The following is a 24,588-nucleotide window of genomic DNA, read 5'->3' as shown; positions in this document are numbered from 1 at the left end:
AAAAATTTAGGTATGAGCTTAAATTATACTACTATGTTTGTCAATTGGAATCAAAATCACTTTTTAATCGATAAATTGAATTAATTCGATTTAATGTCGACAAAACCAACCACCTAGAGGTCTGGGGAATCAAACCCTGTGCCTGCGCTCTACCATGTGAGCTACAACCCCATTAATGTGGGGCCTGGCGGCTCTACCATGTGAGCTACAACCCCATTAATGTGAGGCCTGGCGGCTCTACCATGTGACCTACAGCCCAATTAATGTGGGGGTTGGCGGCTCTATCATGTGAGCTACAACCCCATTAATGTGGGTATACTAGTATGTTTGTGAGCTACACCCCCATTAATGTGGGTATGAGTTGAACCGCTGAACTTATACTAGTATGTTTGTCAATTGGAGTGTTACTATGGTCGGTACGTCGTTGCACATTGAAAACCACCCCTATTAATGTGGGTATACCATGTTAGCTACATCCCCATTAATGTGGGGGCTAGCTGCTCTACCATGTGAGCTACACCCCTATTAATGTGGGTATACTAGTATGTTTGCGATCTACACCCCCCCCCCCATTAATGTGGGTATGAGTTGAACCGCTGAACTTATACTAGTATGTTTGTCAATTGGAGTGCAATTATGGTCGGTACGTCGTTGCATATTGAAAACCACCCCTATAAATGTGGGTATGTGTTGAACCGCTAAACTTAAACTAGTATGTTTGTCAATTGAAGTTTTACTATGGCCGATCTGACTAGGTTTGACATCGTTGCATGTTGATTGATTAACCCGATTAGAGGTGCGGGGAATCGAACCCCATGCCTCTCGCAAGCGAAGCGAGCCCTCTACCATATGAGCTACACCCCCATAGATATAGGTATGAGCTGAAATTATACTAGTATGTTTGTAAATTGGAATCAAAAACACTTTTAAATAGATAAATTGAATTAAATGTCGACAAAAACAACCACCTGGGGCTATGAGCTGAACTTATACTAGTATATTTGTGAATTGGAGTGTAACCCATTGGTTATGAATGATTGGAGATGCGAGGTGTCAATCCCCGTACCTCTCGCATGCTAAGCGAGCGCTCTACCATCTGAGCTATATCCCCGACTGCAATCTCATTCATTATATATATATATATATATATATATATATATATATATATATATATATATATATATATATATATATATATAACATCACACATGGAGGTGTGAGGAATCGAACCCCGTGCCTCCCACATGCGAAGCGAGCACTTTACTATATGAGCTACACCCCCATAAATGTAAGTTTGAGCTGAAATTATACTAGTATGTTTTTCAATTGGAATCAAAATCACTTTTAAATAGATAAATTTAATTAATTCGATTTAATGTCGACAAAATCAACCACCTGGAGGTCTGGGGAATCAAACCCCGTGTCTGCGCTCTACCATGTTAGCTACACCCGCATTAATGTGGGGGCTGGCGGCTCTACCATGTGGGGGCTGGAAGATATACCATGTGAGCTACACCCCTATTAATGTGGGTATACTAGTATGTTTGTGAGCTACACCCCCATTAATGTGGGTATGAGTTGAACCGCTAAACCTATACTAGTATGTTTGTCAATTGGAGGGTTACTATGGTCGGTATGTCGTTGCAAATTGAAAACCACCCCTATTAATGTGGGTATACCATGTGAGCTATAGCCCCATTAATGTGGGGGCTGGCGGCTCTACCTTGTGAGCTACACCCCTATTAATGTGGGTATACTAGTATGTTTGTAATCTACACCCCCATTAATGTGGGTATGAGTTGAAGCGCTGAACTTATACTAGTATGTTTGTCAATTGGAGTGTTACTATGGTCTACGTCGTTGCACATTGAAAACAACCCTTATTAATGTGGGTATACTAGTATGTTTGTGGGCTACCCCCCCCCCCCCCCCATTAATGTGGGTATGAGCTGAACCGCTAAACTTAAACTAGTATGTTTGTCAAATGGAGTGACTATGGTCGATCTGACTAGGTTTGACGTCGTTGCACATTGATTGGTTATGAACCCGATTGGAGGTGCAGGCAATCAAACCCCGTGCGTCTCGCATGTGAAGCTAGCACTCTACCATATGAGCTACACCCCCATAGATATAGGTTTGAGCTTAAATAATACTAGTATGTTTGCCAATTGGAATCAAAATCACTTTTAAATAGATAAATTGAATTAATTCGATTAAACCAACCACATGGAGGTCACAGGGGGCTGGCTAGTATGTTTGTCAATTTGAGTATTACTATTGTCGGTCTAACTAGGTTTGACGTCGTTACACATTGAAAACCATTGGTTATGAATGATTGGAGATGCGGGGTATTGATCCCCGTACCTCTCGCAAGCTAAGCGAGCGCTTTACCATTTGAGCTACATCCCCGACCGCAATCTCATTCATAGTATATATATATATATATATATATATATATATATATATATATATATATATATATATATATATATATATATATATATATATATATATATATATATATATATATATATATATATATATATATATATATATATATATATATATATATATATAGGAACCCATCTTTGGGTAGGAACCTAGGAACTAATCTTAGCCTTTTATCAAGATAAATCAATGGTCCATATTTTATGTAGTTTTAATATGTTATTTTACGCTAGAGGATTTTATTAAAGGCAATTTGGGGTAGATTTGGCTTTGCAACAGCAGATGAAAGGGTGCATCCGCGTAATACTCGGTTTTTCCTCTCTCTCAGTCGCTAATTTCGAACTCACTTGGACTCCTTCGCATTGTCAACTGCTGCACGCTGTTTCTGATGTCCTATCTCCCATTTTGCTGCTTCAAGTTCTCAGGGAGATGACCATAGTTGGTGGTCGGAGTTCGAAGCGCTCTCGTCCGGCGGCAAGGGCGTCCGTTCGGGGTAGGGTTTTTTTGTTTTTCTGCGTTTTTGCACTGGTTGCAGTATTTTTTGTGTTGTTGTTGTTGTTTTTTTTTTTTTTTTGTTCTGATTTTGGTAGTCGTCTATTATGGGGTGTGGTTGTGTAGTTGTATAGGGTGTGGGGCTGTGTGGGTTTACGCTTGTGTTCGTCGACGGTGGCTATGGTTTTTTTTTTTTTTTTTTTTTGGAGATTCTGGCTTGTTTTAGGTATTTCTTGTGTTTTTTTATGTTGTCATCTGATGAGAACATTTGGAAGCCACCGTATTTCTATCATATTTTTTTTTATGTATTTTTAATTTTCTTTTGTTCCTCTTTTCAGTTTGCCGGCCACTGTTGGTGGTTTTATTATATTGCTACATCTATTGGTTTTATTCTGTTGCTTCACAGAATGGAATCAGTTTATAATATCTCCACCTATACAAAAAATAAAAACAAAAATAAGGTGGATATACCATCCATATTCTAGGATGATTACATAAAATATCTAGCCAGTATCCCACATTTGATTATGTGCCACATATTTATACAATTCTATCATTTGTTTCATCTGCATAGTGTGTACTACACTACTACACAGTTAGCTTGTATGTTATTTTAGTTTGGAGGCTCCATTAAAATCTTTCTATGTTATTTTAGTTTATATATTTTCTTAACTGTTGGTTATGGCTGGAAATAATTAAGCACCAACAATTGAAATAGAATCATTGTTCCCTCCTTCATCTACTTTAATTTGTGCACATAATGGCACACATAGATCAACAGAATGGTACCTGCTTGATGTGTAAGTATATGGTGTGCACTTGGGTAACACTGTGTGTGCCATTATTTGCACAGTTATTGTGTCTATGAATAGGCGTAAAACAAGTGGTGTGCATATGGGTTACGTTGTGTGTGCCATAATGTGCACAATTGCTGTGTGAACTCTGGATATATGACTGTGTTTAGTTTTGATCATTTTTTCTATCTTCGCATTTGGTCTCTGTTTGCTTATTTTGAGTTATTGGTGTAATGTACTGTTCAGGGGAGCAGCTCATGTTGTGGTTGGTGAGCAATCAGGGATGCAAGCTACGGATGGTGGCCATGCTGGCGTAGGAGCTGAAGCCTCTAGCATGACGTAGCCAAGAACATCCGTAGCGCAGTTGAATACCATGAGGCGGATTAACAATGTTGGCTACATATGCTCATTTCAAGATCATTCGTAGCTACGTGTGCTCATTTGGAGCTAGTTGATTAGTACTTTACTTTAGTTCAATTGGGTAAATTTATGTATTCTGATTATGATATTCGATAGCTAATCCTTGGTTGATTTACACTTTTAATTTGTTTTTTTGTTTATTCATCCAAACTCTCCTTGCGTACATTATGGCACTCTCATATTCTACATTATGGCACCATCATTTTGACCCAAGTGCACATAGAAGTGTAAAACATCATCATGGTTTGCGTGTATTCAATCTATTTGAATTTGTGCACATAATGGCACACATAGATCAATAGAAGTGCACAACAGTTCAAGGTAAAAATAGTTCTACACATTATGGCACACACAGATCCACATAAGTGTTGCTCTTTCCATATGTTATGGCACACTCATATTCTACGTTATGGCTACGTCATTCTTATGCAAGTGCACAAAGAAGTGTATAACATCATCATGGTTTTCGTTTATTCAATCCATTACAATTTATATTATGGCACACAACGATCAACATAAGTGCACGTCAGTACAAGACCAAAATAACTCTACACATTATGGCACACCCAGATCAACGTAAGAGCATGCGAGAACATGGTCCAACTAATACTACACATTATGGCACACATGGTGTAACGCACATGCACACCAACTTCTTGTATGCCTTTTCGTGCAGAAACTTAGCACGCCCAGTATGGCACACACAAGAAACCTAAGTGCTCACCATAGTGCATCACCTAATCCTAGTTTTTGAGGCTAAAATTAGTAAGTACCACTGCAAAGTTGGCACACACAATATAACTTAGGGGCACACTAACTTCAGTTTCATCTTTCCAACCGTTATCAGTCTGTACGTTATGGCACAACCATTTTCACGAAAGCGCACACCACATGAGAAAAGCATTTCGTAATCAATTAACCAAACTTGTCATATTTTCAAAATGCCCATAATAGCGTCTAGGAGAAATGGATACCAAAATGAGAGTTTTGAAGCTCTCAAATAACCACTAAAGAAGAGTTTTTAGGCTCTAAAAATATTAGGACCGATCGAGGTGCATGAGCTCAGGGCTTCCGTGGCCATTGTGGCACATTCATTACCCCGTAAATGCACACACGAAATTCACGACTACAGAGAATGGGATGTGTGAATGTACACTGCAGGGTCTTGTAGCATGTGCGGCACACTCATTACCCCGTATGAACTAGGTGGATGTGGCAGGAGCGCTTGTGTACTTTGGTGGCGCACTGTGTGCCATTATATGCAGAATTATTAGTGTGTATGAAAAGACGATTAACATTGCGATGTGCACTTAGATTGTGTTGTTTGTGCTGTATAGGTAACTAAAGAATTCTCGAGAATCGAATTCATAGTAAAGACAATATTGTGCACTTGGGTTATTTAGTGTGTTCCGTCACGTATAGGCCAGTTTTCAAATATTCCAAAAACATAAAATTATGGTAGGTTACTGTACAGACAACTGTGGGATCAATATCCCCTACTAACTTAGAGTGACAACACAACACAACATCACTTTTCAACCAATTCTTGGCTTCCACATTACAGTACAAATGCATGTATCGAATTTTATTCCCACTAGAAGTTCGCACATGTATAAGGGGTCAAATATTAGTGTTAAATTCACTATCGCCTCTTTCCGTCCTTCACCAGCAGTTGTCGATGATTGGTGGTCAGCGTCTATCTCGGAAGTCAGACGAACGGCAGATGTCCTTCGTTGTTGGAAATCACACGGATGCAGAGTCACAAAACAATTGGAGTCCTTCCCTATCTTGTCATCTTAAAATCTTGAAAAGAATCCAAATATAATATTTGATTTTAATTGGTGTTATAATAATAATAATAATATTATTATTATTATTATTATTATTATTATTATTATTATAACAATTGGTAATTAAACAAAATTACACTATAATCCTTTGTAATTAATTATGTTTAAGATGCACATAAAAATGTTAATTCGGATTGGATTAGTTATTAAGTTCATACCTAACAAAGGGTTCTTACTTGAAGAACCCCATATATATATATATATATATATATATATATAGAACAAACCACCTGGAGGTGCAAGGAATCGAACCCCGTGCCTCTCACATACGAAACGAGCGCTCTACCATATGAGCTACACTCCCATAAATGTAGGTATGAGCTGAAATTATACTAATAAGAGTTACACTCCCATATATATATATATATATATATATAAACAAACCACCTGGAGGTGCGAGGAATCGAACCCCGTGCCTCTCGCATGCGAAGCGAGCGCTCTACCATATGAGCTACACTCCCATAAATGTAGGTATGAGTTGAAATTATACTAATATGTTTGTCAATTGAAATCAAAATCACTTTTAAATAGATAAATTTAATTAATTCGACTTAATGTCGACAGAACCAACCACCGGGAGGTCTGGGGAATGCGCTCTACCATGTGAGCTACACCCCCACGTCTGGGGAATGCGCTCTACCATGTGAGCTACACCCCCATTAATGTGGGGGCTACTAGTATGTGTACCCCCATTAATGTGGGGGCTACTAGTATGTGTATGTGGACCCCCATTAATGTGGGGGCTACTAGTATGTGTATGTGGACTTATGTTACTATGGTCGGTCTGTCTAGGTTTGACGTCGTTACACATTGAAAACCATTGGTTATTATGAATGATTGGAGATGCGGGGTATCGATCCCAGTACCTCTCGCATGCTAAGCGAGCGCTCTACCATATGAGCTACACCCCCATAAATGTAGATATGAGCTGAAATTATACTAGTATGTTTGTCAATTGGAATCAAAATCACTTTTAAATAGATAAATTTAATTAATTCGATTTAATGTCGACAAAACCAACCACCTGGAGGTCTGGGGAATCAAACCCCGTGCCTGCGCTCTACCATGTGAGCTACACCCCCATTAATGTGGGTATGAGCTGAACCGGGGGCTGGCGGCTCTACCATGTGAGCTACACCCCTATTAATGTGGGTATACTAGTATGTTTGTGAGCTACACCCCCATTAATGTGGGTATGAGTTGAGCTGCTGAACTTATACTAGTATGTTTGTCAATTGGAGTGTTACTATGGTCGGTACGTCGTTGCACATTGAAAACCACCCCTATTAATGTGGGTATACCATGTGAGCTACAAAACCATTAATGTGGGGGCTGGCGACTCTACCATGTGAGCTACAGCACCATTAATGTGGGGGCTGGCGGCTCTACCATGTGAGCTACACCCCTATTAATGTGGGTATACTAGTATGTTTGTAAGCTACACCCCCATTAATGTGGGTATGAGTTGAACCGCTGAACTTATACTAGTATAGCTTGACGAGCCACTAGCCTAGAATATTTGAATTCGAGCTTAGCTCGGTTACTAAACGAGCCGCTCGAGTTCGGTTCGAGCTCGAACCGAGCTTTGACGAGCGGCTCGGCTCATTTCCACCTCTAGTCGGTAATGGTTGTGTGGTGATTATGTCCAAAGTGGACAGATTACTTGGCCATTGGGAATCAATATAATTTCAATATATCAATTTTCTTCATTTCAGTTAGAAGAATTTGAACCTACTTTGACCTAATCAAAATCCGGAATGAACTCTACATATATTTATACCATAAAATGTTAATTTTGCTAAAAAAATTTAACAGTTCTTACTAAAGCATTTCATGATTCCAAGTTGGCCGGGCATAATGTGATTAACTATCTCCAAGCTCAATTTTGGTATAACTGTTGGGAAAATATTCTGCTTCTTTGTGTACGACATAAATGAGGATCGGATGCCGAAGGTAGTAAATGAGTTTGAACAGAATACGAAATTTAATCTCCGTGCCGTGTTACGACGAACACTACCTTAAAAGCTTAAAATTTTTGGTAATAGGACCGACAAGCTTTCGACAGGCAAACACGGTTTGTATCTTTGGCTCAGACCGAGTAAGAATGAGAGGAGTGATGCTGCAATGAGAAAAAGGCCTCTCTCTGCTCATTATGGGAGGAATAATATGTAGTGGTAAGCTCCAACAAACCACCTCATTTACCCCACACAAACTGCGCAATTCATGAGGAAGTGGATCTTGACCATTGCCAGGTCTCAACAGGTTTGGCGGACAAGAAGAACAAATTCAGGCATACGAAGGAAATAAATAAATGATAAACAACATGCCTTCATTATTGAATGTTTTCCAACAACAACTAGAGGGTTTTGACTTTCTTGAAATATTTAATTTTAGAAAAGAAAAAAGCCCGATGTAGTCGCACTATATATATAATAAATTTGTTATGATTGAAGTTATTGTTTCATATTGTTTACTTCTGTGTGGATTGTTGATGAATTGAATAAATAATGGATTTGTTACCTAGCTTTCATCAATATCACTGTCATCTAATCCTCTGTATGTATTCAGCTGCTTTCAAAACATGTTATTAAATGTTTTTTTTTTTTTTGTGCGCGGGAGGGACCGGGAGGTCCCAAAGATTAATAAACTCTTCTTGTAGCAATGTTCTTAATATCATACTTTAGGATGTCTCTCAGGCCATCAGGAGGTGAACCAGGACCGTTGTTTCTCAGTAGCTGCCTTGCCCCATAGTAATCGGCATATTGATTTCTCTCACGAAAAACGTGGAGATAATGTCACACTCACAAAATTGGTTCATGATAAATTTGAAGTCAGCCAATCGTTATACCCTGCACTGTGCGCTCCGCGCCTCCCAAAACGACGTCGTTTTGGGAGGCGCGGTAAGAAGTTGACATGAATATGTATATTTGTTTATACAATTATGTATATTTTTTATTATGTACATTTTTTATACAATTATGTACATTTTTTTTATACAATTATGTACATCCGAATCAGGAAATTTTTGTGTATTATGTTAAGAGTTGATGTGTATTATGTTAAAAGTTTATGTTTATTATGTATTATGTTAGATTATGTGTATTACTTTTAAAAAAGAGTATGTGTATTTTGTTATATAATTATGTACATTCATGTATACAATTATGTGTATTCTAGTATAACATTATGTACATTTTTGAACATGAGATTTTTTTTAAGGAAAATTAACTGCCAAACACTGGGTAGCCAAATTTTAAAAAAAAAATAAAAAAATAAAAAAATTGAAACGACGTCGTTTTGCATCAGGGCGCACAATGCAACACGCGCCGTGGTGCAGGATATAAATTGCCGGATGCTTTAATTATTCTCCTCTCAGTCTCAGATAGGAATTAGAATAATTCTTAATTAATATGGAAATTTCTAGATATGGAAATTCCAAGATATTTGGTGGACAACAAAATTCATTAAGGGTCCGTTTGGAAAGCAGGAAAATGACTTCTGGAAAATGTTTTCTGGAAAATGAGTCATTTTCCGGAAAACATTTTTCTTTCCAGTGTTTGGTTGCATTATGGAAAACTGTTTTTCTGTGTTTGGTTCATTTTCTGGAAAATGAGTAGAATTGTATAACTAAACATTTTAATTATTTTATTTAGAATATTACAACATGTATAATAATATATAATAATATAATATTAATTTTAAATATAATAAAAAATAGCTAAGTTTTTCAAAAAAAAAATTAATAATATATCAAAAATATTATGGTGGTGGTGTAGTGGTAGTGGTGTTATTCGTTATATAATAATAATAATAATAATAATAATAATAATAATAATAATAATAATAATAATAATAATAATAATAATAATAATTGGCGGCGGTGTGATGGCGGTGGTGTGGTGGTGGTGGCGGTGGTATGGTGGTGATGGCAGTGGCGGTGGTATGGTGGTAGTGGTGGCGGCGATGGTGGTTGTGCTGGTATGGTGGTGGTGGCGGTGGTAGCGGCGACGGTGGTTGCAGTGGTATGGTGGTGGTGGTGGCGGCGACGGTGGTTGCGGTGGTATGGTGGCGGCGGCGGTGGTATGGTGGTAGTGGTGGCGGCGACGGTGGTTGCGGTGGTATGGTGGTGGTGGTGGCGGCGGCGGTGGTGTGAAGGTGGTGGTGTGGTGGAGGTGGTGTGGTGGTGGTGGCGGTGGTATGGTGGTGATGGCGGCGATGGTGGTTGTGGTGGTATGGTGGTGGTGGCGGTGGTAGCGGCGACGGTGGTTGTAGTGGTATGGTGGTAGTGGTGGTGGTGGCGGCGATGGTGGTTGCGGTGGTATGATGGTGATGGGGGCGGCGGTGGTATGGTGGTAGTGGTGGCGGCGACAGTGGTTGCGGTGGTGGTGGCGGCGGCGGTGGTGTGAAGGTGGTGGTGTGGTGGCGGTGGTATGTGGTGGTGGTGGCGGCGGCGATGGTGGTGGTAGTGGTGGTGGTGGTGGTGGTAGTGGTTGCGGTGTTGGTGGTGGTTGTGGTGGTGGTGTGATGGTGGCGGGGGTATAGTGGTGGTGGCGGCGGCAATAGTGGTGGTGATGGTGGTATGGTGTTGATGATGTTGGTGGTGGTGTGATGTTGGTGTAAAAGTTGGAAAATGACTTCCCCCCAAAAAAAGGGGAAGTCATTTTCCTCCAAAACAAGTCTATTTTTCAAAGTCAACGGAAAATGATTTCCGTTGACTTGATTTTCCAGGCACATCCAAACACTGAAAACTTGGAAAATGATTTCCAGAACTCATTTTCCAGGTTTCCAAACACACCCTAATTTCGACCAACTGCATTTCGGTTTCCCATCGTGTCATAATAATAATAATAATAATAATAATATAATATAATAATAATAATAATAAAGAAAAATAACATTGTTTTGTCTCTTAATTTGTATAAAACAATGATTTCAATCACTTAACTTTTGACAAAAACAATATTAATTGACCTTCTAATTCCTTTTACACAGTAAAGTGATCTTGACAGTATCCATGCATATCCCAGTTATTATATTTTCTTTACTTAAAATTATGCCAACATTTAATTATTGATGTCTAGTCAAGTATTTTTGTCTCTGGAATAATAAAATTGTAAACCCCCCCCCCCCCCCCCCCCACCCCCCACACATATATATAAACTGATCGATCAAATGAGAACGTGTGAACTTGTGCATGCATTTAAAACAATTACAGTATACACTTTTAGAAGGTTTGTGCTGCACTTTTATTTATTGATTATACTTTACATATTTAAAGTTTCTGTTATATAATTTTATTCTTCTCCCAAAAGGTTGAATCCCCAACCCTAAGGGTCCCACACCCTGGTCCGACAGAGTATTTTCGAGGATGTAAATCATGATTCAACAGACAGGGTCAAATGTCGGTGCACACAAGGAATCTGTCCACTTTGGACATTTACTGTTTGAGTTGTGCACTTTCAGAATTTTAATTTTAATTTTTTAACTTTATTTCTTAGTGGTGCACTTTAGAGTTCACAGGATTGCACCTATGCGCGAGTTTGCACCTGATTCACCCCCACCCCCCTCCTATAGACTAATTTGACCATCTATCTAGGTTGATCTGAAAGACAAAACTGAAATTTTCAAAAAATATATGACAACATTTTAGTAAATATTGTAAATTTTTATTGTGCATTAAGACGATCTTGAGAGTGTTTAGGTTGATAATTGATATTGCACTCAAGATCTATAAAGAATAATGCATTCAAGTTTGTTAAAGTGTTAAAGTGGTCGTGTGGCTGAATTTCAGAATACACCAACAGTGTTAACAACATGCACCAATAGTGTAAGGGAAACACATCACAATGAAATGCAAAAAAAACACCAAAAAATACACAAGAAACCCAAAAAATACACCATATAACTTACCAACCCCAATGGTATATTTCCGAACACTGTATGGTGTTTTTACTCACACCTAATAGTGTGTTGTTGGTGATGCGTACCTAATTTGTGTGCATATTTTGTGGTGCATTTTCTGATATTGATGGTAGAGCCGTCGAAACGGTCTCGCGGGGCGGGACGGGGCAAAACACACCAAAGCCCGTCCTCGTAGCGGGACGGGCTAAAAAGCCCGCCTCTTAGCGAGCTTGGAATGTGGCCGGCCTGCCCCGTCATGCCAAAGCCCGCTAGCGGGGCGGGCTAGCCCGCCAATCAATTTTTTCGATGTGTAAATTTTATTTTATTTTTTTTAAAAATCACTGTACATTATCCTTAAAAAAAAAATCATTGTACAGACGTACAGTACACTAACATAGTAACACTACCTAGTATTGTATTCCTATAAATCTATAATCCTATAAGTTATAACACACTAACACAATTACACAAACCAAAATAACATGTATTAAACACTAAATATATATACAAAATATATATGTATTAGCAGGTCGCGGGCTAAATCCGTGACCCGCCTGACCCGCCCTGCCTGGACCCGTGACCCAGGCGGGACGGGCAAAAAGGCCCGCCTCCTGGCGGATCAAAATTTGAAGAACTCGTCCCCTACCTACGGCGATACGGGACGGATCGACCCGGCGGGTAAAACCCATTTTTGACGGCTCTAGTTGATGGTGTATATCTTACTTAACTATTAGTGTATTCTGAAAATCGCCACATGACCACACGAGAAGGGGTCGCCACACCTGAGTGCGACCCTCTATATATATATATCATGATTGTTGCAGTCAATATAATGATTCTATGGTGGCTGGTAAGTTGCTAAACCATATATCATGATTGTTGGCTAATATTTCGATGTATTCATGTTAATTATTTATTATTTAATTGAAGATCATCTCATCAAAGATGAATTGAATATGACCTTCAACTGTACACGAGTGTTTTGTTAGATATAAATAATTTAACAATAGTGAATAATAATCTAACCTCATATATAGAAGCGGAAGTAACATTGATCTCCAGCCATAGTTGATGTTGTTGTTGTGTTATCTCTCCACGGTACCGTTACCCATATTTGTCCCATACCCTAGATGGTGTACTGGTATTTTCTGCTCAGTATGAGTACAGTAATGTGCTATATAATGAATATCATGTATCCCATCAATTTAGGTTTATATTAAGCACAAGGAGGATAGAGTCGGGTTTAATAACAACTTATAGTTATTTAGTTCAATCAAACTACTTAATAAACTTAGTCAACTTAATTCACTTAATTAAGGTTCTAATAATATATATATATATATATATATATATATATATATATATATATATATATATATATATATATATATATATATATTATTCAGGAAAATCTTACATGTTTCTCATCAAGTAAAATCCGTTTTTAGTGATTAACTATTGTGGCATTGTCACATTTAATAATACTCTTTTAATTTTGTCATATTACATCCCCGACTTTAATTTGATTGTCACTATTAATCTTCCGTTAAAATTTTCGTTAATCTACCGTTAATAATAAGGTCAATAATATAATTTAACAACTTGTCTAAATAAATAAATAAATCTTCACTATTAACAACTTGTACGTCATACTTTAAAATACACAAACTGATCTAATTCAATGTGGGAGCAACCTCTCAAAGTGAGGGGGCCGGGGCTCTTTGTGCGCAGTACGTGAACAAATGTCTAGCCTCTGTAGTTCATGTGCAGTTAGGTCACCATGATTTACATCCTCCCAAATACTCTGTCGGGTTGGAGTGTGGGGCCCTTAGGGTTGGGGTTGAACTTTTTAGAAGAAAACTCATCTAATTCAATGTTAGGGAAAGGATGTACGTCATAATGACAAAGATCCCAATGTTAGAGAAAGGATCGCAAGGTTGTCTCAAATACAAATCAAAATTCATCTTTTTTATTATATTTCCTCTCTCTTAACTCTCTTTGTGTTAATTTAAAAAGAATCAAAATCTCCATCAAATCTGTTATTCTATGATCTTGGCTCGCAAGAGTGTATCAAATCTTATTGCTATGTATGTTTTGTTATTAAACTGTGAATTGAATTAATTGTATTAACATAATAATGTGTCAGGATTTTTTTTCTCATATTTCAAATACATTAGAATTGACAAGTAACAAAAGGGGAAAAAAAGATGAATTTTGATCTATAATATTTGAGACAAATGATTCAATTACATTATTGACCTTACTGTTAACGGTAGATTAACGAAAATTTTAACGGAGGATCAATAGTGACAATTAAATTAAAGTCAAGAATGTAATATGAAAAAATGAAAAGAGTAGGATTAAATGTGACAATGCGACAATAATCGAAGACTAAAAATGGATTTTATTTTTTCTCATCAATGATATTTAAGTGTCATTTAACGCATGCAATATTTACAGTCATTGCAATTAGTGTTGCTGTGTTTGTGAATGGGGAAATATGCAAAAATCCAATGCAAGTCATGCTTAATTGGAAACACATCAAATTCATTTGGATCAACCGTCACCATTGTGAATGTCAATAACCTAGTACGACTCCGAGTGTGTTTGATTGATGAGTTTACACATCATGAAAGAAAATCAAAATTATAGTTAGTATTTAGTTGACAACTTTTTAAAACACATAACTATGGGATGTGATTACCCTTTCATCTAAAATTCACATTCCTTAATTAAAACAGGTATATTCCATCTCATTGAATTGGATTGTAATATGATTTTTAAGTTTGGATTAGTGTTTTTAGATTTTTGTTTTGATTTTTTTTTTTTTTTGTTTATATTGGTGATTGGATGTCATTATATTAGGAGTAATTTCCTTAATTTTTAATTTTTGTATTTTTAAAATCTTTATTCCCATTAAATAGTCGTATATAACCAAACATCAATATTGGCAATCATTCTAATTCTACCATACTACAATACATTGCACCAAATGGTCTCAACCCACCTCATACTAATTGAGATAAATTGTGTGTCGCCCCGTCAGTCTCAAGTTCTCACCTCTTGCATGTACATTCTACACACTAGGGGTCTTCATTACCTTTGCTCGGTCAAGGTCTCACAATGACCCTCAAGTTGGTAGTGAGATTTGAACCTCCACACTGTGACTAGAGCAAAACTTTAAGGTGATCGATTAAATCAACTGAACTTGCCCCACGGGGCAAATATATATATATATATATATATATATATATATATATATATATATATATATATATATATATATATATATATATATATATTTGTTATTCTTCCAAATATATATATTTGTTATGAATGAAGCTATTGCCTTTTGTTTACTACTTCTGTGTGGATTGTTGTTGAATTGAAGAAATAATGGATTTGTTACCTTCCATCAATATCACTGTTCATCGATCTAATCCTATATATATTCTGGTTTCAAAACGTGTTATTAATTTTCTTTCAATTCGTGCCTTATTCTTTAATTCTCTCTGACAGTGATGCTACTTATTGCTTTAATTGTTGTCATCTCAGATAAGAATTGAAGAATATATACCATATGCTTACGGTTTCAAATCAAGTTTATGTATTTCTTTCTTGCTTTAATTATTCTACTCAGATCAGATTTGAAGGAATAATTAATGTATACCTCACCATATATATAGCCTCAACTTTAATTTCCAGATAAGAAAATTCCAAGATATATATATATATATATATATATATATATATATATATATATATATATATATATATATATATAGTGGAGAAAAAAGTTATTAATTCGACCAACGAGATTTTGTTTTTCCCATTGCGTCATAATAATAATAATAATAATAATAATAATAATAATAATAATAATAATAATAATAATAATAATAATAATAATAATAATAATAATAATAATAATAATAATAATAATAAACCGACCAAGTTTTGTTTTGAAGTCAAGTTTGTTTTGAAACAACGAAAGACATCTATCTTAACCAACTTCCTGAAGCCTTCAAAGTCTGTTTAAACTTCACGCCAATAATGCACCATTAACGCCTAGTATAGTCTAAATAAATAAATTAAGCTCCTAAAAAATGGCATTTTCTCCTTTGAATTATATGCTTATAGCACTTTTTCCCCCAAGTTATTTATGTACCATGGAGGTAAATGTGGATACATGAATAATTCAAAGGAAAAAAAAATGCTATAAGCATATAACTCAGAAAAAAAAAATGTCATTTTCTCATTAAACTATAATGGTTTGACAAATAATTAGCCAATAAAAAAAGGGAAAATTGCAAATAGTGTGTATTCTTTAATTTGTTGCATTTATTCAGATTTTCATATATAAGCAGTAATTTTTTGGGGAAGGAAAGTGATGAATTGAAATACTTATTTTGTTCTTATTTTTAACAATCGAAAATTATATTTAAAAGGAATAAAAAATTGTCACTTTTAAAATAATTGAGGTGACAAATATAAATAAATGAATAATTTATGAGAAAAAATTGTTATAAATATTCATCAGCTGAAAAAGTGTTATTTTCCCTTAACAAAATTATCCCAGTAAAACCAACCTTCCATTATTGCCTGCCCTATAAATATATTCCCATGGCAAGTGTTTAATTTACTCCCACACACGACCATTGCATCTTGTACGAGTAGTTGTGTCCAGCTTAGCTTTCATTTCTTGTTTTAGCTAGCTAGCCTCCATATTGTGAAAAATTGAAAACAAAAATGGAAAGAATGGTTTTTGAAGCTGCACTAAAAGGAGATGTAGAAAGCTTAAAGAGGCTTTTAGATGAAGATCCTCTGGTTCTGGAGAGAAGCATGGCTAGTGGTGTTTACTCCGACACACCACTGCATGTGGCAGCGATGCTGGGATACCAGGATTTTGCCAATGAAATCCTTAAGAGAAAGCCCCAGCTACCCAAAGAGTTGAATTCCAATCAATCTTCGCCTCTTCACCTCGCGGCTGCCATGGGGCACGAAGGCGTGGTTAGATGTTTACTGTTAGCTGATCGCGGGATGTGTAAGGCTCGTGATAGAGACGGGCTCACTCCCTTCCACCTTGCAGCTGTGAAAGGGAGAGTTGAGGTGTTGAAGGAGCTGATGATGAGTGATGGGCATGATGAAATTTGTAGCAGTAGTGAAGAATTATTAAGTGAGGTGATGGCGATGGATGGTGAGAAGTTGGGAGAGAGCATTTTACACATGTGTGTTAAGCATGGGCAGTTGGAGGCTCTCAAGTTTGTTGTGGAGAAGATAGGAGACGATGCAGATTTTGTGAATTCTAAGGATGCTTTTGGTAACACAGTTTTGCATCTGGCTGTGGAAAATAAACAATTTGAGGTAAATTTATTTAATTTCAAGAAAAATGGTTAATTGAGGTTTTGGCACTGACATATATGTTATTGTTGTAGGCTGTGAAGTTTTTGGTCCAACATCCTAAAATACAAGTGAAGGCTGAAAATGTGAAAGGATTAACAGCTAAGGACACTCTCTTAACTCAGACTAGAAATAATAACGTGAAAGAGATGGAAATTGGAGAAGCACTAGTTGTGAGGAGGGACAAGGAAGCTGCTAAACAATCAAAGAAGAATATAATAAATGATGAGGAGGACAACAATAGTGATGTGCAAAGCCTCCAGAGCCAATCATCTGAGATAAAAAAAGATAAAAAAGAAAAAAGAAGAAAAAAGCAGTACATGTATAAGAAAAATAGAGAGAGTTGGGTTCATGAAATGCGTGAGGGGTTAATGGTGGCAGCTTCATTGCTGGCAACAATGGCTTTTCAGGCCATTCTTAGCCCCCCTGGGAGTGTAATGCAGGATACTAAAGATATCAACCTAATGTGGGTTGAATCTGGTTATTTCGCTAGTATTTTACAAAGGATATTTGATTTTTCATGGGTAGATCAGGATCCATATCTGAGTCTGGCGCCTAGTCCTGAACCGATGACAGGTTATGTAGGAGAATCTGTGATGTCTTATTACAAACCACTTGCATATGAAGTGTTCATAATGTGCAACACGTTGAGTTTTCTGGCATCTCTCAGTGTCATACTCTTACTCATAAGTGGATTACCCTTATGGCATAAATTCTTTATGTACGTGTTGATGATCACAATGTGGGTGGCAATTGGCGGAGCGGCTGTTAGCTATGTTATGTGCCTGCAAATGATTACTTCCTGGAATAATATAATGGTAGCTTACAATTTGACCAGAATCTGGGGCAATTTGTTTGCAACACTTGCCGCTGTTATTGGCGTTGGCCATATAATTATGGTGACAGTGAAGCTCATAAAATGGTTGCCAAAGGCATTATTAATATTCAAAACAAGGTTGTCCAAGAAGAAGAAGAAGAAGAACAATTCTTCAAGTTCAATGGAGCATCAAGTTTAATTTAGCATTATATTGAGCCGAGCAAGAGTCTGCAATTATGTTCGCTAGCTTCACAGGAGATCCATCAGATCAGAAACATTATTATTATTATTATTATTATTATTATTATTGTTATTGTTATTGTTATTGTTATTGTTATTGTTGTTGTTGTTATTATTATTATTATCATTATTATTATCATTATTATTATTACTACAACTACTACTACTACTATTACTACTACTAGTAATTGACCCGTGCGATGCACGGTATGTAAATTAAAAAGTATTAATTGTGTGTATGTTATGTTACAAATTGTGTGAATTAATGCGGTTAAAATTTATAACATATAAATGAAATATATTTGGGAATTCAACAAAAACCATCTGAAAATGGTATATTACAAATAGTTGCAAGGTGATGGTACTAAAAAAAAAGAAAACTTTACAAAATTACAAATTATTGAAAACTTCATGATATACAACATTAGTGGTTGATGTAGTAGTTGAACTTGAGTCTTTTACTATCAATATTTTGAGACCGTCTGGATTGTTAACCCGAGATGCAGCTACATACAACTGACCGTGTACAAAAATCGGTTTCTTTAGTATTAAACCTACATGAGTCAACGTTTGACCTTGACTTTTGTTTATGGTCATTGCATATGATGCATCAATGGAAATTGCCTTCGTTGAAACTTGAACGGCAATCTTGGATCAGAGGGTGACATTGACATTCGGGGGTTCAAACACTTTTGTACCTTTGTTAGGACCAGTCAGAATCTCGCCTTCAATAACATGGTCTGCTAGCTTTGTGATTATCAACCGAGTTCCATTGCACAAACCAAGAGAATGGTCAATATTTCTCATTAACATTACTGGTGAACCGATTTTCAAAGTCAGTGTATGATTTGGTAGACCTGAAACCCTAATGCTGTTTAGAAATTCCTGTGTGTGTACATCTCCAAATATACTGTTGTCGCCATCGGCTTTGCATACTGCGTTTGAACTATAGTATGACCTGCTTTCGGCATTATGCAACTCAGTCATATAGTCATTGACTGCGTTGACCACATCGAGCGTTGGTGCTAATATAGCACGACCTAGCAGATGCTCGGGGTCAGTGTTTCCGATCCATTTGCAAACATAGGAAATATACTATGCACAATTGTTTTAATATCGTCCCCTCCGGATGACAGTAGCATGTGCTTTGGTATTTCAACCTCTGCGAAACCATCATTCCGCCCACCTAGCTTTCCATCGCCGACATTAGCAATCCAGTTAGCAAATTCTTGTAATGCCTGCCGATTTCCACCGTTGGGTACCGAACTTAGCCTGAGGTTTTTAGTCAACCTATCCCATAGATATGATGAATTTATCGCTGAAGAAACAATATCTTGCCGTGTACCTTTTGGAACTACTGGAAGAATTTGGCGGAAATCTCCACCCAAAACAACTGTTTTACCACCAAACGTCTTCATTTCACTATGAGGGTCTACAAAATGCAACAAATCTCGCATAGTTCTATCTAACGCTTCAAAGCAATGTTTGTGCATCATGGGAGCTTCATCCCAAATTATCAAACGCGTCTTTATCAACAATTCAGCCAAGTCGCTACCTTGTTTAATGTTACAGGTAGAGTCTTCATTTATTGCAATAGGTATTGCAAATCTTGAGTGTGCAGTTCGGCCACCTGGTAACAACAAAGAAGCTATGCCACTTGATGCGACATTTAAAATGATCTGACCTTTGCATCGGACTGCAGCTGACAACGCTCTCCACAAGAAAGTCTTTCCTGTTTCACCGTATCCATAAACCAAAAAATAAGCCACCTTTATTGACTACAATATCTTGGATAACAGTATCATAAATGAGACTCTGTTCTTCAGTTAGTTTGGCACACAGCACTTCAGCATCTTCCTTCAACTGTTCCCGATTGTAACATAACTCTTCAAAAACTAAACGATTTTGAAACAACCTTGAATTATCAGTAGTTGGTATTGGCATCGGAGGGTAGTATTTTAAAGACTTATTTTGTTGCCCCAAAAGGTTTTCCAATTCCAACAATGCAAAGTTCTTTTTCTCTTGCTCTGTTAAGACCAAATCTGTTACGATACCAACATCCAGATAGTTATAATTATAACCTAAGAAAATTATTGAAAAGTTTATTGTATCATAAAAAAGTTACATTATCTTGTTGTTTTAATATTCTTCTTTGATAGTGTTGAGCATCTTCACACAAATGTAGCCACACTTGATTCCAAACATTTTCAGGTCTAATAATTGAGAAGGATGTTAGTAAAACAACAAATAGCTTCCTCAATGAATGTGCAGTTGACCAGTAGCTTGCTTCATTTATAGCATCAATGTACTCTTTATCATCGTCTAGCAATCCATGAGCATAACACGCATCTCTAAAGGTCAAGTACTCAACACCGTTAACTGTCCTAATATCTTGGAAACTTTTTGGACCACGGACTATGTTCAATAGACACCTCAAATAATATATTTCACCTGAAGCTGGTTGTACATAGAATATTCGACCAATTGAGAAACCCTTCTTTCTTGGATGCCATTCACGGATGTCTTTTTCCCAGACAAATTTGGTAGGCATCTCAATGTAAGTTAGTAAGCTCGCTTCTTTGAAATTCTGGTTGGCTACAAACCATGCATTAAACATACTTTGCCTAACGATCTCTCTATTGAGAACCTGATCAATCGTATCATCGTCTTGGAAAACAACTGATTGGCAGTCAGGCAAGTGAAAGCTTAGTCGCTCAACCGGGGGAGTTCTGTACTGGACTTCAAAGCTAAATAACCTCCAAGCTGCCTCGCATGCAGATATGTATCTGCAATCATAGTATATGTTTATTTCATCCACAATCTCATTACCAGCTTCATCCATCGTAGTCTTATAAAACTCAGTCGTTGCCCTTGTTGACATACTTGAATAGGTACTTGATTGACCTAGATTGGTTACACCACTCTACATTCATTGATGGCCTGCCGGCCTTCATCATTTTCCAACAACTTTCATACATGTTTAATTTGATCCAATTCTCGCCCGGCCTATATCATTTTATGTCAATAAACTTTGTTCTAGCTTTGAATTTTCACCATTATTATATTTTTGTTACTTAGGAATTGCATTGTATACATTTTGATGGTGGATGCACATTAGCGCCGATCTCATCCTGTAACTTATATTTGCTTTAATAATTCATCTCTTTCAATCCGACAGAGGAGCCCACTATATATATATATATATATATATATATATATATATATATATATATATATATATATATATATATATATATATATATATATATATATATATAGGGCCGGATTTTAGGTTTTTGGGGCCCTGTTCTGGTAAATAACTGAGGCCCTCCAAAATCATAATTTTTAATATGCAAGTTTCGAACCTTTAACCTCCAAGTAAAAATACAATAAATACACATTGCTATCATCTCTTCATAGAACCTTTTAAGTTTAATTGAAAACTTTTAATTTTTATATCTAAACTAGCTCAGTAAATATTAAATATTGGACCTCTAAAATTTGGGGCCCCTCTAAAACTGGGGGCCCTGTGCGGTAGCCCAGCTTGCACAACCTAAAATCCGGCCCTGTATATATATATATATATATATATATATATATATATATATATATATATATATATATATATATATATATATATATATATATATATATATATATTTCAATTTCTACTGGCAAATTATTGTGTGAACGATGGTCCACATAATTGTATGGATCATGAATATCAAATACATTTTTAATATATTAAAAATACATTATTTTTATATTGAAAGTACCTTACATACATATATAATGTACCCTTAGTATATTTAAAATATACTTTTTATTGCATGCAACCCCAAAGTTCATAAGTTTGAAATTAATATATGGCATATCTAGGCGGCCTAATATTTAAGATTGTTGATGTGCATATTGAGGACTACGGAGACAAAGATGCGTTATTCGTGGATTCATCGGATACTATCCAACAACACTCTCCAACTTAATTGACGTGAAGTAGGTTTAGTAACATTAAGATTATATTCTCGAATTATTAGTTCTCATCTTTTATTGATTACACACTTAATTTGATAGTATTTGGAAGAAAAAATCAATGTTCGAACTAAGGTTGTGATTTTGGTCTTTAAAGTCAATTGTATGTTGCTACATCTAGAGTTAGAAATCTCAAAGGTCTAAAAATTTTGATCCGTGGTGACTCTAAAATTGTAATTCAATTACTATTGTAGTTTACTAAATTCTTAAAAATTTGTAATATTAAATACTATGTACTAAATTTTTAATATAGTTTAAGATTTGTAGTAATCACTCACCTTAAATATTATTTTAATTATAAATATATTTATGTTCATAATTTTATCATAGGAATTCACACATAATAATTATTAAATAACAAAAATTTTATATATGAATAAACCTCATATAGGGTATATTTTTATAACATATTTTCCGTGCATCGCACGGGACAAATACTAGTATCTCTAAATAACTCCATTCAAATTTTTTTGACTGACAATAACCCCCAAATAACTTCTAATATAACAATCCGAAGTTGATCGGAGAATGCTGTAAAAATTTTAAGCAAAGGGAAAGGAATATGTAATATCGGTGAACCTCTCCATCTCCATTAAAAAAGAAAAGTGAAATATCATTTTTATCATCATTTTTAACCGTCTAAACATTTATTTAATGGAAAGAGAAAAAAATAACCACTTTATAAACAATTGAGGAGATAAAATGGTTACATAAATAACACAAAAAGGAAAATGTACTATAAGTAAACAACTTAGGGTCAAAAGTGTCATATATATATATATATATATATATATATATATATATATATATATATATATATATATATATATATATATATATATATATATATATATAGATTTTGGATCAGGTGCACACCCCCCCCCCTTGGCAGATAAGCTCATGAGCCTCTTTTCTGACCATTAATTAGTTTAGATGAATGGTCCAGATCATTTGGGAAATTTCACACCTGTTGTAGCAGCTCTTTTGTTAACATTAGGGCTTTTTTTTTGTAAATTTGCAATAGCTTTTATTATAGGATGTATTTAATTTTGCCTGGGAATTGAATCTGCGAGAGTATTTCAACCCTTTGTATTCCATGTCTGTCTGTCTCTTCCAGCCATTCTCTTACTCCCCATCAATAGCTGACCTCCATCATCTCTCCCTCTCCATCAAAAATCTCGGCGGGTGAAGTTCATCATGGTGGCGCCTACTGTACGCCGATCGAAGAGGCAACGGCGGGCTAACGGTGGTTCCATCGCAGGTAATCGCAATCCCCATTATTGTTGTTTTGAAGTCAAGTTTGGGGGTGTCTTGCATGTGTATGGTTGTCTTCTCATTTTTTATCACCGGTTTGTGCTCCAATGGCGGTCAAATTGTGTCGCCGGGGTTTTGTCTGGGTTGTGGGTTCTTTTTGTGGGTGCGGGGCTCTGGGGCGGTCGCTGCATAGGCGGCGTCTTGTCGCCGGGGGACTGGGGAGTCGGTCTGGGAGCCGGGGTCTGGGAAACATCTTTCCGGCGGTAAAGACATATCCGGCGAGCATTTTTTTTTATTTTTTTGTTATCCTGTTTCCATTTTTTTTTTTTGTTTTTTTCTCTGTATATTTGCTTGGGCTTTGTTTGTAATTGTTTTGGGGGGATAGGTGTAATTGCCTGCGATTGAAATGAAGTAAAATGCATCTTAGGGATATAATTTGTGCGTTCCAGTATAAATTTGTGGGATATAGTATGTACATATAGCGGATATTGTATTTGCGTTAAGTATGTTCAAACATATTTGTGTAGATTTAGTATAATGGTTTTGTAATTTTAATTTTTGAGCATATTAAAAATGAATAATATGGGAGGGGTATGGGCGCAGCAGTGACTATGCGTGTGCATTTCTTGTTAGCCGTAATTTATGTCATTGCCCCCATGTTACCATCGTTTACATGCACATTTTGTGCATTCTGCTGTGTGAGCATGTGCTTTTGTTTTTTTTGTTATTAGTATGTCGCTATATGTTTTTGATTTGTTTTAATTTGGTTAGGTATAATTGTTTGTTTGCACTGTTAACTATCTTTTTTTTGCATTTATAAAGTTTATTTTAGGGTGATGCAGTGTGTTGAAACATCCTTTTCATTTAATTATACCATGGGTATTATGTGGTTTTTAGTTCTTTTTGTTTTTTGTAGTCTATGCATAAGTATAAATTGTCG

General features: G+C 36.2%; 2 protein-coding genes and 1 non-coding gene across 3 annotated transcripts; 1 reads left to right on the top strand and 2 right to left on the bottom strand.

Annotated features, from left to right (window-relative positions):
• Positions 1–6,842: 6,842 nt before the first annotated feature.
• TRNAA-AGC lies at positions 6,843–6,915 on the bottom strand. The gene has a single exon. It is a non-coding gene; the product is annotated as a tRNA-Ala (tRNA).
• A 9,643-nt stretch (positions 6,916–16,558) lies between these two features.
• LOC109169158 (ankyrin repeat-containing protein NPR4-like) lies at positions 16,559–18,419 on the top strand. The gene is made up of 2 exons (XM_019318029.1): positions 16,559–17,269; positions 17,341–18,419. The coding sequence occupies exons 1-2, from the start codon at positions 16,655–16,657 to the stop codon at positions 18,319–18,321; spliced, it is 1,596 nt and encodes a 531-aa protein (XP_019173574.1). The 5' UTR covers positions 16,559–16,654; the 3' UTR covers positions 18,322–18,419.
• A 597-nt stretch (positions 18,420–19,016) lies between these two features.
• LOC109169137 lies at positions 19,017–21,204 on the bottom strand. Its single transcript, XM_019318013.1, has 4 exons — positions 20,538–21,204; positions 20,177–20,443; positions 19,446–20,094; positions 19,017–19,320 (listed from the first exon to the last, which is right to left on the bottom strand). The coding sequence occupies exons 1-4, from the start codon at positions 21,202–21,204 to the stop codon at positions 19,017–19,019; spliced, it is 1,887 nt and encodes a 628-aa protein (XP_019173558.1).
• Between the last annotated feature and the right edge of the window lie 3,384 nt (positions 21,205–24,588).

This window comes from Ipomoea nil, unplaced genomic scaffold (genome assembly GCF_001879475.1).
Source record: "Ipomoea nil cultivar Tokyo-kokei standard unplaced genomic scaffold, Asagao_1.1 scaffold3251, whole genome shotgun sequence".
Taxonomy (NCBI): Eukaryota; Viridiplantae; Streptophyta; class Magnoliopsida; order Solanales; family Convolvulaceae; genus Ipomoea; species Ipomoea nil.
Note: the sequence above shows the minus strand (reverse complement) of the source record. Positions and strands in the feature narration are given on the sequence as shown.

Bases quoted from the DNA above. Each gene is read 5' to 3' on its own strand.
- LOC109169158 (XM_019318029.1), top strand. From the start codon at position 16,655: ATGGAAAGAATGGTTTTTGAAGCTGCACTAAAAGGAGATGTAGAAAGC. The intron at 17,270-17,340 runs GTAAATTTATTT...TTATTGTTGTAG, and splicing joins TGGAAAATAAACAATTTGAG to GCTGTGAAGTTTTTGGTCCA.
- LOC109169137 (XM_019318013.1), bottom strand. From the start codon at position 21,204: ATGGATGAAGCTGGTAATGAGATTGTGGATGAAATAAACATATACTAT. The intron at 20,444-20,537 runs GTGAAGATGCTC...TAATTTTCTTAG, and splicing joins TCAAGTGTGGCTACATTTGT to GTTATAATTATAACTATCTG. The intron at 20,095-20,176 runs GTCTCATTTATG...ACGGTGAAACAG, and splicing joins CAAACTAACTGAAGAACAGA to GAAAGACTTTCTTGTGGAGA.